General features: G+C 34.0%; 1 protein-coding gene and 1 long non-coding RNA gene across 18 annotated transcripts in view; one reads left to right on the top strand and one right to left on the bottom strand.

Annotated features, from left to right (window-relative positions):
- Nucleotides 1–13,187, bottom strand: part of PLEKHA7 (pleckstrin homology domain containing A7) — a 152,127-nt gene that overhangs the window by 22,827 nt on the left and 116,113 nt on the right. For 8 of the 11 annotated variants that reach the window (XR_009152237.1, XM_058158766.1, XM_058158780.1 and 5 more), the window contains 7 exons: nucleotides 12,282–12,804; nucleotides 11,546–11,632; nucleotides 7,556–7,609; nucleotides 4,264–4,344; nucleotides 2,070–2,138; nucleotides 1,898–1,978; nucleotides 478–627 (listed from right to left, as the gene is read on the bottom strand). Coding sequence is in view for 10 of the 11 variants with exons in the window: in XM_058158766.1 (XP_058014749.1) it covers nucleotides 478–627; nucleotides 1,898–1,978; nucleotides 2,070–2,138; nucleotides 4,264–4,344; nucleotides 7,556–7,609; nucleotides 11,546–11,632; nucleotides 12,282–12,804 (1,045 nt within the window). In the remaining variant the exon portion in view is untranslated. The remainder of the gene's footprint in view (nucleotides 1–477; nucleotides 628–1,897; nucleotides 1,979–2,069; nucleotides 2,139–4,263; nucleotides 4,345–7,555; nucleotides 7,610–11,545; nucleotides 11,633–12,281; nucleotides 12,805–13,187) is intronic. The other 3 variants (XM_058158787.1, XM_058158845.1, XM_058158795.1) reach the window with 1 other exon arrangement.
- The window catches only part of LOC131185887 (uncharacterized), a 52,276-nt gene that overhangs the window by 9,717 nt on the left and 29,372 nt on the right, over nucleotides 1–13,187 (top strand). For 3 of the 7 annotated variants that reach the window (XR_009152248.1, XR_009152246.1, XR_009152249.1), the window contains exons 2-6: nucleotides 483–540; nucleotides 1,106–1,299; nucleotides 1,934–2,289; nucleotides 4,385–4,433; nucleotides 6,862–7,012. This is a non-coding gene — a long non-coding RNA (uncharacterized LOC131185887). Of the gene's footprint in view, nucleotides 1–482; nucleotides 541–1,105; nucleotides 1,300–1,933; nucleotides 3,603–4,384; nucleotides 4,434–6,861; nucleotides 7,013–10,793; nucleotides 11,032–13,187 lie in introns of those variants that run through there. The other 4 variants (XR_009152251.1, XR_009152250.1, XR_009152243.1 and 1 more) reach the window with 4 other exon arrangements.

Raw genomic sequence — 13,187 nt, 5'->3', positions numbered from 1 at the left:
GGTGTGGCAGGGGAAGGATACTGCAAAATCTCCATTCTCACCCCACTCTGGGGCCAGCCAGAGGTGGTATTTGCCAGTTCTCCAAACCACTCAAAATTTCCGCTACCGGTTCTCCAGAACCTATTAGAACCTGGTGAACTTCACCCCAGTTAGCATACTTCAAATTCTTTCAATGAAACAATGTCACCTATTTGTACTCTGGAAGTATATCCTCTCTTTAGAGGTGCCTGCCTCTGAAACGAGGTTCTCCTAAAATCCAGATGGCCCCCGCCCCCACTCTACTGTTTTACAGAAAAGCAGTAAAGACCTGGCTCTTCACCCAGGTTTTTGGCAAGGGAAGGGTGACAAAATGGTTTTTCATAGTTCACTAAACCTACTTCATCAACCACCAAACTATATTGCCATGCAGTTTCAGTAGGCTTGATACGGAAAATAGGTTTATATATTAAATTAATTCTTAAAGCACCTTCTACTTACTGTAGATACTTTGGATATTTCAGCCCGAATACGTATGAGATCTTCTTGCAAAAGTTTCTGCTGGTATGTAATTTTTTCCGTGTGCTGTGGTTGGTCTTTATATTGTTCCATCTGTCTATGTAATACTTCCAAGACAGATTCCAGCTGATCCTAAAGAAAATATTTTAAACATTTAAAAAAATAAACTGTGTACAAGAAAAATTTGAGAACATTTTAGAAGACCTTCCTTTAATTTAGTGTTTTAAAAATATTAATTTTCTACCCCAAATATAAATGTGTCTGCCTACCTGCCTGCTTATGTCTCCCTCTCTCCACCCACACATCTATCTCAAGGTCCAAAAATCTTGTATTCTTCAAACCCAGTCTTGGATTTGGATACTGAAGATGAGGAAAATTTGTTCAACTACTATATCTCTGGAAAAAAAAGACCTAGTCTGCATAATATACATCACATCTCCAATGACTGCAATTAATTTTATTTAGGGAGACTTCCCAAAGAGTATCGGTTAAGAATATATTAATGAATTTGTTAAAGGTGATGGAGAATACAGTTTCTGGGTGCCATTTAATATACGTGTGAACAATTTAATACAAAAACAACTAGTACAAATCTTTCCTCTTTCTACAGGAGTCTTCTGAAGCTGTTTTGTGGACTTTAACAACCCCAAATATGTTTAACTGAGACCATGAATAAAGTTTTTCAGTAAATGCAACCCAGCTTTGAAAATCCCTTCCAGAGATGATACTCTCAACTTGTCTGAAATTCAGCTCTCTGTAAGCTAGGAAGATGAAAATGAGGATAGATATACTGGCATCATTCAGGTATTTTCCTACACTCTTTAAAAATGTGTCCTTCCAGTTAGGAAGTTATTTAAAACAAACAAGAATTGCATGTAGACTGTATAAGAATTTAATATAGACTCTATAAGAAATTACTTTCTTATAGAAATAGTTATGAAATAAGTATCTTGAATGTAATCATGTTGTTGTCAAGCACCAGGGAAATCAGGAGATTCAGGAAGTTCAAAAGAGTATAAAGATTTATTGCAAGCTTAAGCTCTCTACAAGAATCTGAATGACTAACAGTCTAGGGAAATTAGCGGCAGTTAAGAATAGAAAGGAATTCAAGGTGGGCTGGACTCAGATGTCTTGTGGGCACTCAGAGACTCATGACTGATGATGCATTTGACCCCTGTCTCGGACTCAGTCTGGTCATCTCCTACAATTACTTATTTTTGGCTTGGAATAAATTGGAATAATTTATTAGAATAAATTATATCATCAACTGTGCAGTTACAAAGATCTAATTCTAGTTTTATTTAGTACATACTCAAAAATCAAAATGGGCCTTCAGACATCGAAACCCCAAAACAGAATATTACGAAAATAAGATGGTGCAATTAATGGCAAAGATGATTACTTTATTTTCTTTAAGAGCTCTTATTTTGTCTTCTAGATCTTGCAGAATCCTGTCTTGCTCACAGAAGACACTCAGCTTTACCTAGAAATAAAAATATATATGCACACAAGGTCAAATCAATAAAACAAAATGAGATTTTGCAAGGATCAGAAAGAAGAAACCTTATACTTACATCAATATCGCTTTCTCCAATTTTGATGGGTTTTGCATGTCGTTCTTTGATTGTATCACGCCCCGTCATCTAAAATATAAAGTTTTAAAAGTAAAAATCTGGAAGCCATAAAATGTTAATAGCAAAAAAAAAAACCATCCTTTTCTCTGCAAAAAAATGTTTTTCTCCTTCTAGGAATGATTTGGCATGTTTTTCTGGATTTGCAAAAGACTTTTACAAGGTATATATATATATATTTCCTTATCAGTCCTGATCCAAATGTATGTTATGGGCAAATGCTAGATCTAAGTGGTTCCTTTAAATTTGGTTGCATTCAATATGGCAAATTTTCATATCATACAACTTGTATTTACAATATGCACTTATATGCTCCAGGTTCTGTCTGTTAGGGAATACCAACGGGTGGGGTTCAGGTAATGATCCTTTTCTGTGGTGGTACCCGTCCTTTGAAACATCATCTTCTCAGAGATGAGATTAGACATGATCTTAAAGACATGGTTTTGTCACTAGGCTTTGCTATCTGAATGCGCAATCGAACTTGTACAGTGATTATGTTGAGTGTTGTTGAGTGGTTTTATACATTAGTTATGAATTGTGTTTTTACATAGTTCTAATATTGCTTTTAATAATCATATATTTGAGATGGGTAGTGATACAAGTTGAAATACGTTCTTATTATCATTACATTTTCCTGAGAATTTATTTGACTTACAGAAAAATAAAATCATTGGCGAAGGGATAACCATATTATCATGTAATGTTATTTTATATCAGTTTATAAGCCAAGGGGCTTATAATAAAACTGGTGCCTCTGTTGGAAATGCTTCTCAGTTCTTAAACACGTGCAGTCAGGCAAAACTTACCTGCATTTTTCTATACAGAATACAGATATAGATATTATACTATTTTGCAGAGTATTTCATTCTGATAATTTTAATGTTTTTTATTTTATTTTAAAACTGTAGCTAACATTTTTTCCATAACTCAATTAAAATTATACAGAATCACATAAACTCATTCAAGGAACTAACCATCATGTGGTAAACTTATGACTGTATGACTGTAACTTTGTTGCTGGCAATCCTTATGATTTATATTGACCATCAATTGTGTTGTAAATGTTGTATCTTGATGAACGTATCTTTTCTTTTATGTACACTGAGAGCATATGCACCAAGACAAATTCCTTGTGTGTCCAATCACACTTGGCCAATAAAAAATTCTATTCTATTCTATTCTATTCTATTCTATTCTATTCTATTCTATTCTATTCTATTCTATTCTATTCTATTCTAAACAAAGGATTTTAAAATTCTATTCATTCTTCAGAAAGCAGAAAAGAAATACATGAGTGGGAAGCTGGAAAATCATCAGTTCAAAATTAATCCCATTCATTAATTACTATCTGTGGATTGCAGTGATATAGCTAATATAATAATGCTAAACTCACCTTAGAAGTCTGTTGAAACTACTGAGATAATGTATGTAAAATGCTTTGGACATTCAGAAATTGTTATTTAAATACTAGTATTAATACTATTATTTCTATTTACCATTCATGACTATCTGTCCCAGCTCCATCTTCAAATTTCCATCATTGTAAACTGATAAAACGGAAGCCAGATTATCAAATACAGGAAGGCTTATTGCCTTTTGTAAATAACTAGACCGAATGCTTTTCATTGTGATAAAGTGCAGTTTTTAAAACTCTTGCTTAAAACATTTTGTACTTTTAAGACTTTCTAAATTAAGCAAAAAATTGAAATATACATATTGACATAACAGAATATAATTGATACAACAATACAACAAATGTGCAGGCAACAAAACCTTTCTCAAACCTAGGGTACACATTAAACCGAAGGGGGAAAAATGCAATTATATCCGATAGTGAGACATGTAAAATTACATCGTTGTGAAGGCAACAAAATTAAAGCACAAGGGCATGCTTTGTATTTCTGTAAAGGTAGAAATGGAATCACCAACACTAGTTCCCAACACATGAGAAAATGAAACGAAGCGCTATCAGGCCAGCCAATAATATTGCAGAAAGCCTCCCCAAATCACACAACTTGCAAAAAGCTCTGGTGTTATATATGTGTCACGGGACACCTGTGAATGCTTAGCTATTTCAACACTGACGGCCACTCGAAAAGCAATGGAATGATTATATTTCTGTTACAAGCATTCTTACATTTATACTGGATAGTAACCCTTGCGCTGAGCTCTTTAGCACTTTGTAAATCAGGTTGATCAGAGGTCCATTATTTTTTATCTGTTTCAAACAAAATTTACATATAGATATCTTGTTACAGAGGTAAAGCTGGCATCAGAAGTCTATGAAAACAGAGAAATCAGAATATGGTATGATTTTTTTTAGCATCATTTTTTTTTTCCTTGCTGCAGTTTCATGATGCATATCATAAAAAACATCAACCTTGAACGAAAGGATGCAGACACTGTAGCTGCGGACTGAGAACTGTGGAGAATGTGTGAGCCCAATGTGCTTAGAATAGGACGTGATAATAATAATAATAATCATAAATTGAGGTGGCAGAAAGAAAGGAGGCGGACAAAGGCTTGTTTTCTTATCCTGTGCTGTTCTCTGAATAAAAACAATGCTCAAATCCTAAACTTATATGATAAGACTTACATGAAAGATTTATAATAACTACATGAAAATTCTATTGTAAGTGCAAGCAGAGTGATCTATTGAATTCTAAAAAGTTTTAAACTTGTTCAATTTCTACGAACTGTACTTGTTTTAGACTTTGAAAATACTAGGATGATACAAGTAAACCTAGGTAATATATCTGCAAATGGAGCCCCGGATTATCCACCCAAAAATAAATGATATTCGGGGCAACCTTACCCAATTTTTCCTATGAATATCCAAGGTAAACTGAAACTATGCAGAATAAGACAGAAATCTAACCTAAAGCATTCCATCCAAGGCATATCCTAGAAATAAATATTTGAACTTCCACTCCACTACTTGATGTGGTGTAAGGATACTACAAGATATTTAACATCTAACAGAATCTTTTAGAATATCACAGATAAGACTCTAAAATCTATTTTTCATTTTTATATAACCTCTGAATAGGATGAGTAGATTCACTTAGTCATCCAACATTATTATTCAGATACTCCTCTATCCCCTAGATTCCCAAGCTACTACACTCTTAGAATTTAGAAATGTACTAAAATCATACAGAAAGCAAAAAAGTTCAATGTAAAATAGAATACCATTCCTATATAAAAATACATACAAAACATTTTAATAAAATCTGGACTGGCAAGGGAAGGCTTTTTTTTTTTTGGTCTTTACTTTAGTTTTCTGTTTCCTGTATGAAAACCAAACAGAGTCATGAGGTTGTATCGTTTTAGAAATATTTATCAAGATAATGAAGTGTGGTAGCTTTAATGCAGCAGCCAGCCAACTCTGGATTCTGTCGAAAAGATCAGACCTGGTTGCCAAGAAAAATACATGGATGCTTCCCTGAAACAACTGGAAGTTGAACTTAACTTCTCAGAGACACTTCCTAATTTCATCTTGGTAAAAATGAGATCTTAAAATCTGGAACAAAAATCTGTACTCACTGATTCCATTTTAAAAATCCACACGATGTAGAGACCTTATTTTATCTAAAATGATAAATTAAGATGGCATTTAGTCTGAATGCTGTGGGACAGAAATTCCTTTAAGAGACCAGATTCACAGCCTGAGTGCACAATTAAATTTGACCCTGAAATTGATACCTAAATAGAGTCTCTGGTTAGCTAACACTTTTTATTTAAAATATTTGTCATATTATTTCCTCTTGGGGAAAGATGATCTTTTAAATGTAACCTATGCCTTGGCAACCTCCAGAATGATTTATTGCAAGTTTTTTATCTGAGACACGTTCAGAAACTTCAAATGTGGTAGTAGATTCTTAATGGAATCCTTTTTTTTCTTAATATACCATTCTAATGCTTAAAAAGTTTTATTACCTTTCTGAATACTGCTGGGCATAATAAAAAACAGAGATGAAACCCAAAATATCCTAAAACCAATATAGGCTTTTTTTTCATATATGAAAGAAGGTCATTATGCTGAGATTCTAATAGTAGGTTATTCACTGTATAGTAAGGTATTTTGCATACCTTACTATAGTTAAGATTCGTGTGATGTTTAGTTTATCCTTTACTCCTATGACCCCAGAACCCCATAAATCATACTTTTGAATTTCAGCAGCAAAACATAAAAATGTGGTAGCACTTGGCAAAAAAAATGCATCAAAGCTCTGCAGATTTTATTTTCCTTTAAATTAATACCAGGATTCCGCAATGGATAGAGGGATCAAGAAACTGACTGCTTTGCTATCTTCTCTTCCCCATGGCACTTGGAAGAGGGAGGAAAAAATAGAATTCTTCCCCAAAAAATAAGTTTTTAATTTTTGAACTAAGTGAAAAACCAACAGGTGTTCTTTTCTATGCTTTATTTAACATTATATATGTCCCAGGATCACTTTATTCTATTCTAATAAATCAAACCCAGAAGTTAGGGTTTTGTTTTTAACTTCCAATTATTGGCTTGCTTGGGAAAAGCAAAGCAAAGGTTCTGTTATGCAAATAACACTGAATAAACCACAGATGGAATTCCCAGTATCTTGTTACATCGCCACAAAAATGCTGTGATTATATACCGGTAATTGCATCCTAATGCCAATATATATATATATATATCTAAATTGCAGCCACTATGTGATGTTATCACACTTTTTCTAATTTGTCTTCCTGCCCCTAGAAATACTGACCAGGGGATGGGGGAAGATTCCTGTTTTGTTTAGACATTCTACTGCTAGAAGGCATCCAGCAATCACTAGCCATCTTTAGACATGACTTTCACATCTAACATAAAGTAGCAGAGAACAGCTGCTCCTTTTTCTACATGCCTGGTAAGTAAAGAACGATGCTTTTATATTTACAGCACATTTGTTTAAGATTGTACGCCAACATTAAATTTTAATTTTAATTTTAATTGAATTGAATTGTAACTATTTTGCCCTCTTAGAAAATTACAGATTTAATTTGTAAAGAAAATTACTGTGGATTGGATTTAGACAACTGGAGGTGGAATGCTTTCTTACTTTCCTTTGTAGCATTTCTATCTAAATGCTAGTTCAAAGGGAAGGGAGGGAAAAACTGAAGAGGGGAGTGACAAAACAACAACAAAACCTTCAGAAAGCTATCCTCTTGGTATTAAGAGGAAGGACCTTCAAATTTTTGCGTGGAAGTTCCTGGATCTCACTGAAAGAAACAGACTGAGATTTATTTTCATTTTACCATGTATATTTTATTTGTGATTTATTCTAGCTATGCACAAAAGAAAACTAATTAACAAGGCAACCCATATTACATAAACCACTAGGGAAGTATATCTGTAAAAAAACGAATAAAGTAATATTACTAAAATGACATTTTAGGTGGAAATGTTTTACCTTCAGATCCAAATATTCAAGGTCTTTCTTCAGCTGGATGTAGGTATCATCAGCCTGCAAATAAAAAGATACAACAAATATAATTTACGGCATAATAAGACTCTGTTTATCAAATATGTCTAGAAGTTTCTGCAAAAATCTAAATATTCAACTGGTAGATCTGGTGTGAAAAAATATTGATGATCACTATAGAGTAGCAAAGAATATTGAGTTTTCTGTTTCTCTTTGCTGCTGTTTATGATCATTTGAAGTTTTGCAGCTCAGATCTGATTGAACATAAATGAAAACACAAATGAAAGCAAGGAAGAACAGTTTGTTCTTAGTTTTCCCAAGTGATAGTCATAGTTGAATGAGGTGAACAAGTCAATCAATGGAAGCAAACACTCAAAAATAAAGACTTGTTAGCTACCAAATTGGTTAACATGCAGTATTACATAAATCCACCCATCTGAAATTATTTTAAAAACGTTACTTTTAGGAGTTAAGACTTAATGTTAGACTACTTAAATTCATCAAGTGACACCATAGTCATGTTCATTATTTAAAGCATGTTTCCCTCAGGTTAATTTTATAACATGAAACCTAAAGAACCGAGTGACTGTCTGAGCATATTAAAAATGGACAGTCTGGTGACAACCACTGTTGCTCATGAACATCCTGAAACAGAACCACCCTGCAAGCCAAATGGACATTTTGTTCTAATTAGCTGATAAGTAGAAATTGAGACTAGGAGTTAGCTTAGTTTCTGATAGGAAAAAAAAAATTCCATAGACAAGTGAAAAGGCAAAAGGAGGGAAGATGTCTTTCATAATAATGCCAACATAGAAAATACCCAAATTATATTCTGCATAGTTCCCAACAGAAAGTAAATAATAATAAATAATAGTAAATAATAATAGTAAATAATAAGATAGGAAGCAGAATTTTCTTGGGCATTTTCAGTGGGAAATATTTAGTGAAGCCATATCTAAAATGAGTCCGAAGTATTGTACAGTTCTAAAAGTAATTATAAAAGTTGAATGACAATTTCTGTATAATTTATTTAGGTCAAACTTCAAACTGACGTTCCTTGCTTTATATAAATAGCAACTATGTGAAACTCTTATGAAAACTTCTCTGTGTTAAATTGCAGTTTGTTTCTGATGCAAAAGAACCACCAATGTATACATGAAAAAAATGACATAATTCTGAAATATACTGTATGTATCCAAGAGGAAAAGGAAAGTTTTTCTCTCCAAATATTATAAATCAGTCATCTTATATTTGCTGAGTTGGTTTCAACAATTTCAAATTCTTGAAGTGTTGAAATCAAAGAAAGGAAAAAGATGCAAATATCAGTAACCACCAGGTGATCTTTAATGATTGGTTTGAACACTTCCCTACTGAATTCAAATCCTTTGTGAAACCTAAATAACAGGCTTCCCTTTTTTTCCCTTCACTATCCAGTTATCTCTTTACTTGCCTTATCTCTGCTTAGTTTTGTTCCACCATTTTCGCTTCCCTTCCCTTCCCTTTCCCTTTCCCTGAACAGTTAACTTGCTTCTATTCTATTGCCATCCTAATTTTCTCTATCAGCTGCAAGGGAAGAGAAGATTGTATGTGTACATTCATGTGCACATATGTGCAAGCAATAATTGTTTTTACTTCTATATGCAGGTGTGGATCATTTAATTTTGTAAATATAATTTTCAAAGGCAAATGTAAACTTTATCATTTGCCAAAGCATATTTTATAAATGTAGATGTAGTTTTTATTTCAATTAATATGCATACATATTTGTTTATAGTATTTGTGTATTGTAATGATCCTAGGAAAACTGGCCCACAGCAGTTTACAACAATCTGATAAATCATAATATTTTTTTAAAAAAATATGCCTTATTACAAATATTCAAATTCTACTCCCAGAGGTGAGATGAACCCCCAGTCTTGAGTTCTGATTCTGCCAATAAACATGGGTGTCTAAGACGGTTATGGGGATCATCTGGGGATGGCTGGTGGCATGAGGGCACTCTCACTGCCTTATTAACCTTTTAGCTTTGTGAATTTTTTAACTTTGACTCTTATTCTTAACTTGCAAATTTTAACCTCGCTTTTAATTTTGGTTTCATTTGTATTTTTAGTTACATTTTTATATTATTTTGTTATGTTGTTTGTAAACATGTCAGAATCACTAGATAAGATGGACTGTATAGAAATTTGATAAATAAATAAATATTGTCCCTGCTTTTTTTTTTTTTTTTGAATATGGCTTCTGATAGAATATTTCTGGGTAATATAATATTATGAGGGAGAAAATCTGTATGAGCAAAAATGAATGATAACAGCAAAATGACAATCAATTAATTTTGAAAATTTGGTATCTTATCTTACAGGCAAATATTTCTAATAAGAAGTTATTAGTTTAGCTAATATGTTTTTTGGAGTGTGGCTTCTCTCTCTCTCTCTCTCTCTCACACACACACACACACACACACACACACACACACACACGTCCCACCCACCCATATATTGGTAACAGGAATGGGAAATCTGTAAGATTAGCCTTAACTAGCACTGGCCACCCCAGATTTACAGAGTGAAGAAGTTGGATACCCTGCAGGGTTTCGCCTGGGTGCATAATACTGTATGCCTAGAAGCAGTCCTCGATTTATAACCATACTGGGACCAAACAAAGTGTTGCTAAACAAACCAGTTAAGTGAATCATGCCCAATTTTACAACCTTTTTTGTCACAGTCATTATGAGAATCTGGCTTCCCCCATTTTGTCTGAAGCCAGCTGGAAAGGTTGCCAAAGGCAATCCCATGGTAACCCCAAGACATAGCCATGGTTGTAAATACATGCCGGTTGCCAAGCGCTGGAATTTTAGTCATGTGATCATGGGGATACTGTGACGGTCATAACTGTGATGATTGGCCATAACTCACTTTTTTCAGTGCTGTTGCAACTTTGAATGCCTAAATAAATGGTTGTAAGGACAACTTGCACTCTCACTTTTGGTGGGAATGACTACAATTCAGGGCCACCAACCTTTCAGATAAGTACAATATATAAATATCCTTGTGTATTTAGACCTTCCCTCATTGTTAAAATACATGACTGAGGGAGAGAGAGAAAAAAGCAGGATGTGCTAAATGCGGGTTCCACTGTAAATTATCAGAAAGGCTTACTTTTTTTTAAGTCAAAACAGATGAATCTACAAAACAATAACTTGCTTTTTAAATATGTTTTGTTTTAGAACATAACGCAGCATTCACAAAAGTAACACCGAAGCAAAATAACAGCCAAAATGCAGTTACTCATATGCCACAGCCCCTATAGTATAAAAATGCTGATAATTATTTGCACGCAGGAGCAAAGTAAAATTATGAATGATCCAGGGACTTGAACAGACGGAAGAATGGGCAAGGAAGCACGGACTCAAGCATGGCACCAGTGAAGCACTTGCAGAGTCACAGAACATCATATGCAGCACAGATGAGCCAATCAGCAGCTGACCTGATAAGTGGAATTGGTTGGCAAGTGCTGTAGTAATTGGGCGATTGTGTAATTTCGTATATGAGCCAACTTAGCCTGATGTCTCCTTAATCGAATGAGAAGCAATGTTAGCTCTTCAGGCTGCAGGTATTTGGACACATTGCAAAGAGGAAATTAGCAGTTTTCAGGGAGAGTCACCATAGTTAAAAATCTTTACTTAACATGCCAATAAAAATGTTTATCTGACATGACCGAGCAGCTATATTTTTCTACTTTTGCTTGAAGGCTAAAAGTGTATGTCACAAAATAGGGCCAATCCCTCTACTGGAATTTTATTTACAGTTCTGCTTAATAATCCAGTAGCAATGAAAAAGGTCAACATTAGTGACAGGATGTTCAAATTACTTCATTCCATAAACATGACATGAAAACTCAATAAAGATTCAGACAACCTTAGAAGTTCTATCCAAATCTACTAGTACATAGTCAAGGAAACATATAGGCAATGCTTACCGATTTCCCATGCAAACTTGGAGCACTTACAGTATGGGTCATATATCCCATTGTAGGCATGGAACGTCTATCTATGTGTAGAGAGTTCTGTATAAATTGAAAGGCAGCATTAAAGAGACATTTCAAGTGGGGAAATATTTTTCTATTCTTTTACACTTTAGAGTTCCTAGCTTCTGTGTCCTGAACTGATTTATACAACTTTCTTCCTAAACAAGAAAATATTACTTTGTTAATTAACATATTTTTTTACAATGTATGCGCTTTTTCTATCTTTGTATATCAGTATTATATCTTTTTACAAAGTGGCATAGTCACAATTTTTTTTACATTGTAAAGAACTATCAGTGGAAACTTTTTGCTTAACAACAAATACTTTTGTTCTAAAAGCTTGATTCAATGAGCTATATTTTCAAAAGTTGACACAGGACAATTTATTGAAATCAATGAGGTTAAATGCAACATTCTTATAATCATGCAGTGTGCTCACCCTTCTGTTAGATAACTTTAGATTAATGAGCAATTAAAGCCCATATCCCATGACTCTAGTTTCTCTAAACCTAAAATTAACTACATGCTACATGATCTGACCTTAATAAGAAAGTGGCAGTAGATAACATACAACTTTACAGTACCCAATTATCAAGATAATCTGAGGATTACATAGCAAAGTAATTTAATTTAAATTAACTGATTAGTAAACTAGAAAAAAACAGGTTTTTTTTTCCTATTTACTCACTTTTACAGTCTGGTTTCGAATCTTCCTTGGTGAGCCAACAAAAGGAACGTCTATTGTTTGCCTCTCCTCAGATGGTTTGATGGTAACCCTTTCTGCAGGTGTATGCGGTCTTCGTGATATAAAAACTTTAGGTGGCCCTGGTGGAGGTATTTCAGATGGGGAAGGGGGAACCGAAACTGAACGTGGAACTTCTAATGAACTTCTTCCTTTACTACTATCTGTAAAGTCTGGAGAACTAATATAAAGAGGTGCAGTTGGGCTCCCGTGTTTAAACTGCCTTCTTTGTTGCCATTCATACAGCTGCCAAACGGTACCATCTTTGTTAGCTTTTCTCTCATCATGGGACATCTTCAGGTGGCTTACCCGATCTTGAGCATATTTGTAGTCACTTGGCAAATCACGATTTGAGGGAGGGGAGCTTCCAGAAGGTTGCCTAGTGTTCTTTGGCAAAGTATGATAATTTTCAGGAAAGGATACAGAATGGCTTGGCACTTGGCGAGTAAGAGTCTGGTCAGATGCAAGACTGTAAGAAAGCAGCTTTGTTAGGGATTAAGCAAAAAGCAACTCTTATTAAAAATATTGGCAAGATTGAAATTTAGAAGAGATTTTGGTGGACAAATTTTTGCAAATTTTGAAATATAGATAACAATGGGCCAGAGTGTATAATCCATGAAAAACAATATTTATAAGAAGTCCCTCCATTATTTTTTTAAAAATGTAACTACAATAAAATTGTTAGATGTCATTACAATTTTGTACTCATTCACCAAGAAAACTTACCACTAGGTGGTGGAATATACCATTCAACAAAATATTTCATCAACTCAAGTTGAAAAAAGAAATTTCAGAGCTTAATACCCAATCAGTATAAATACACTGAATTTAAGTGTGGAGAAAGGCCTCTTA

Source organism: Ahaetulla prasina, chromosome 1 (assembly GCF_028640845.1).
Source record: "Ahaetulla prasina isolate Xishuangbanna chromosome 1, ASM2864084v1, whole genome shotgun sequence".
Lineage (NCBI taxonomy): Eukaryota > Metazoa > Chordata > Lepidosauria > Squamata > Colubridae > Ahaetulla > Ahaetulla prasina.
The sequence above is the reverse complement of the archived record's forward strand: the minus strand, read 5'-3'. Positions and strand labels throughout refer to the sequence as shown.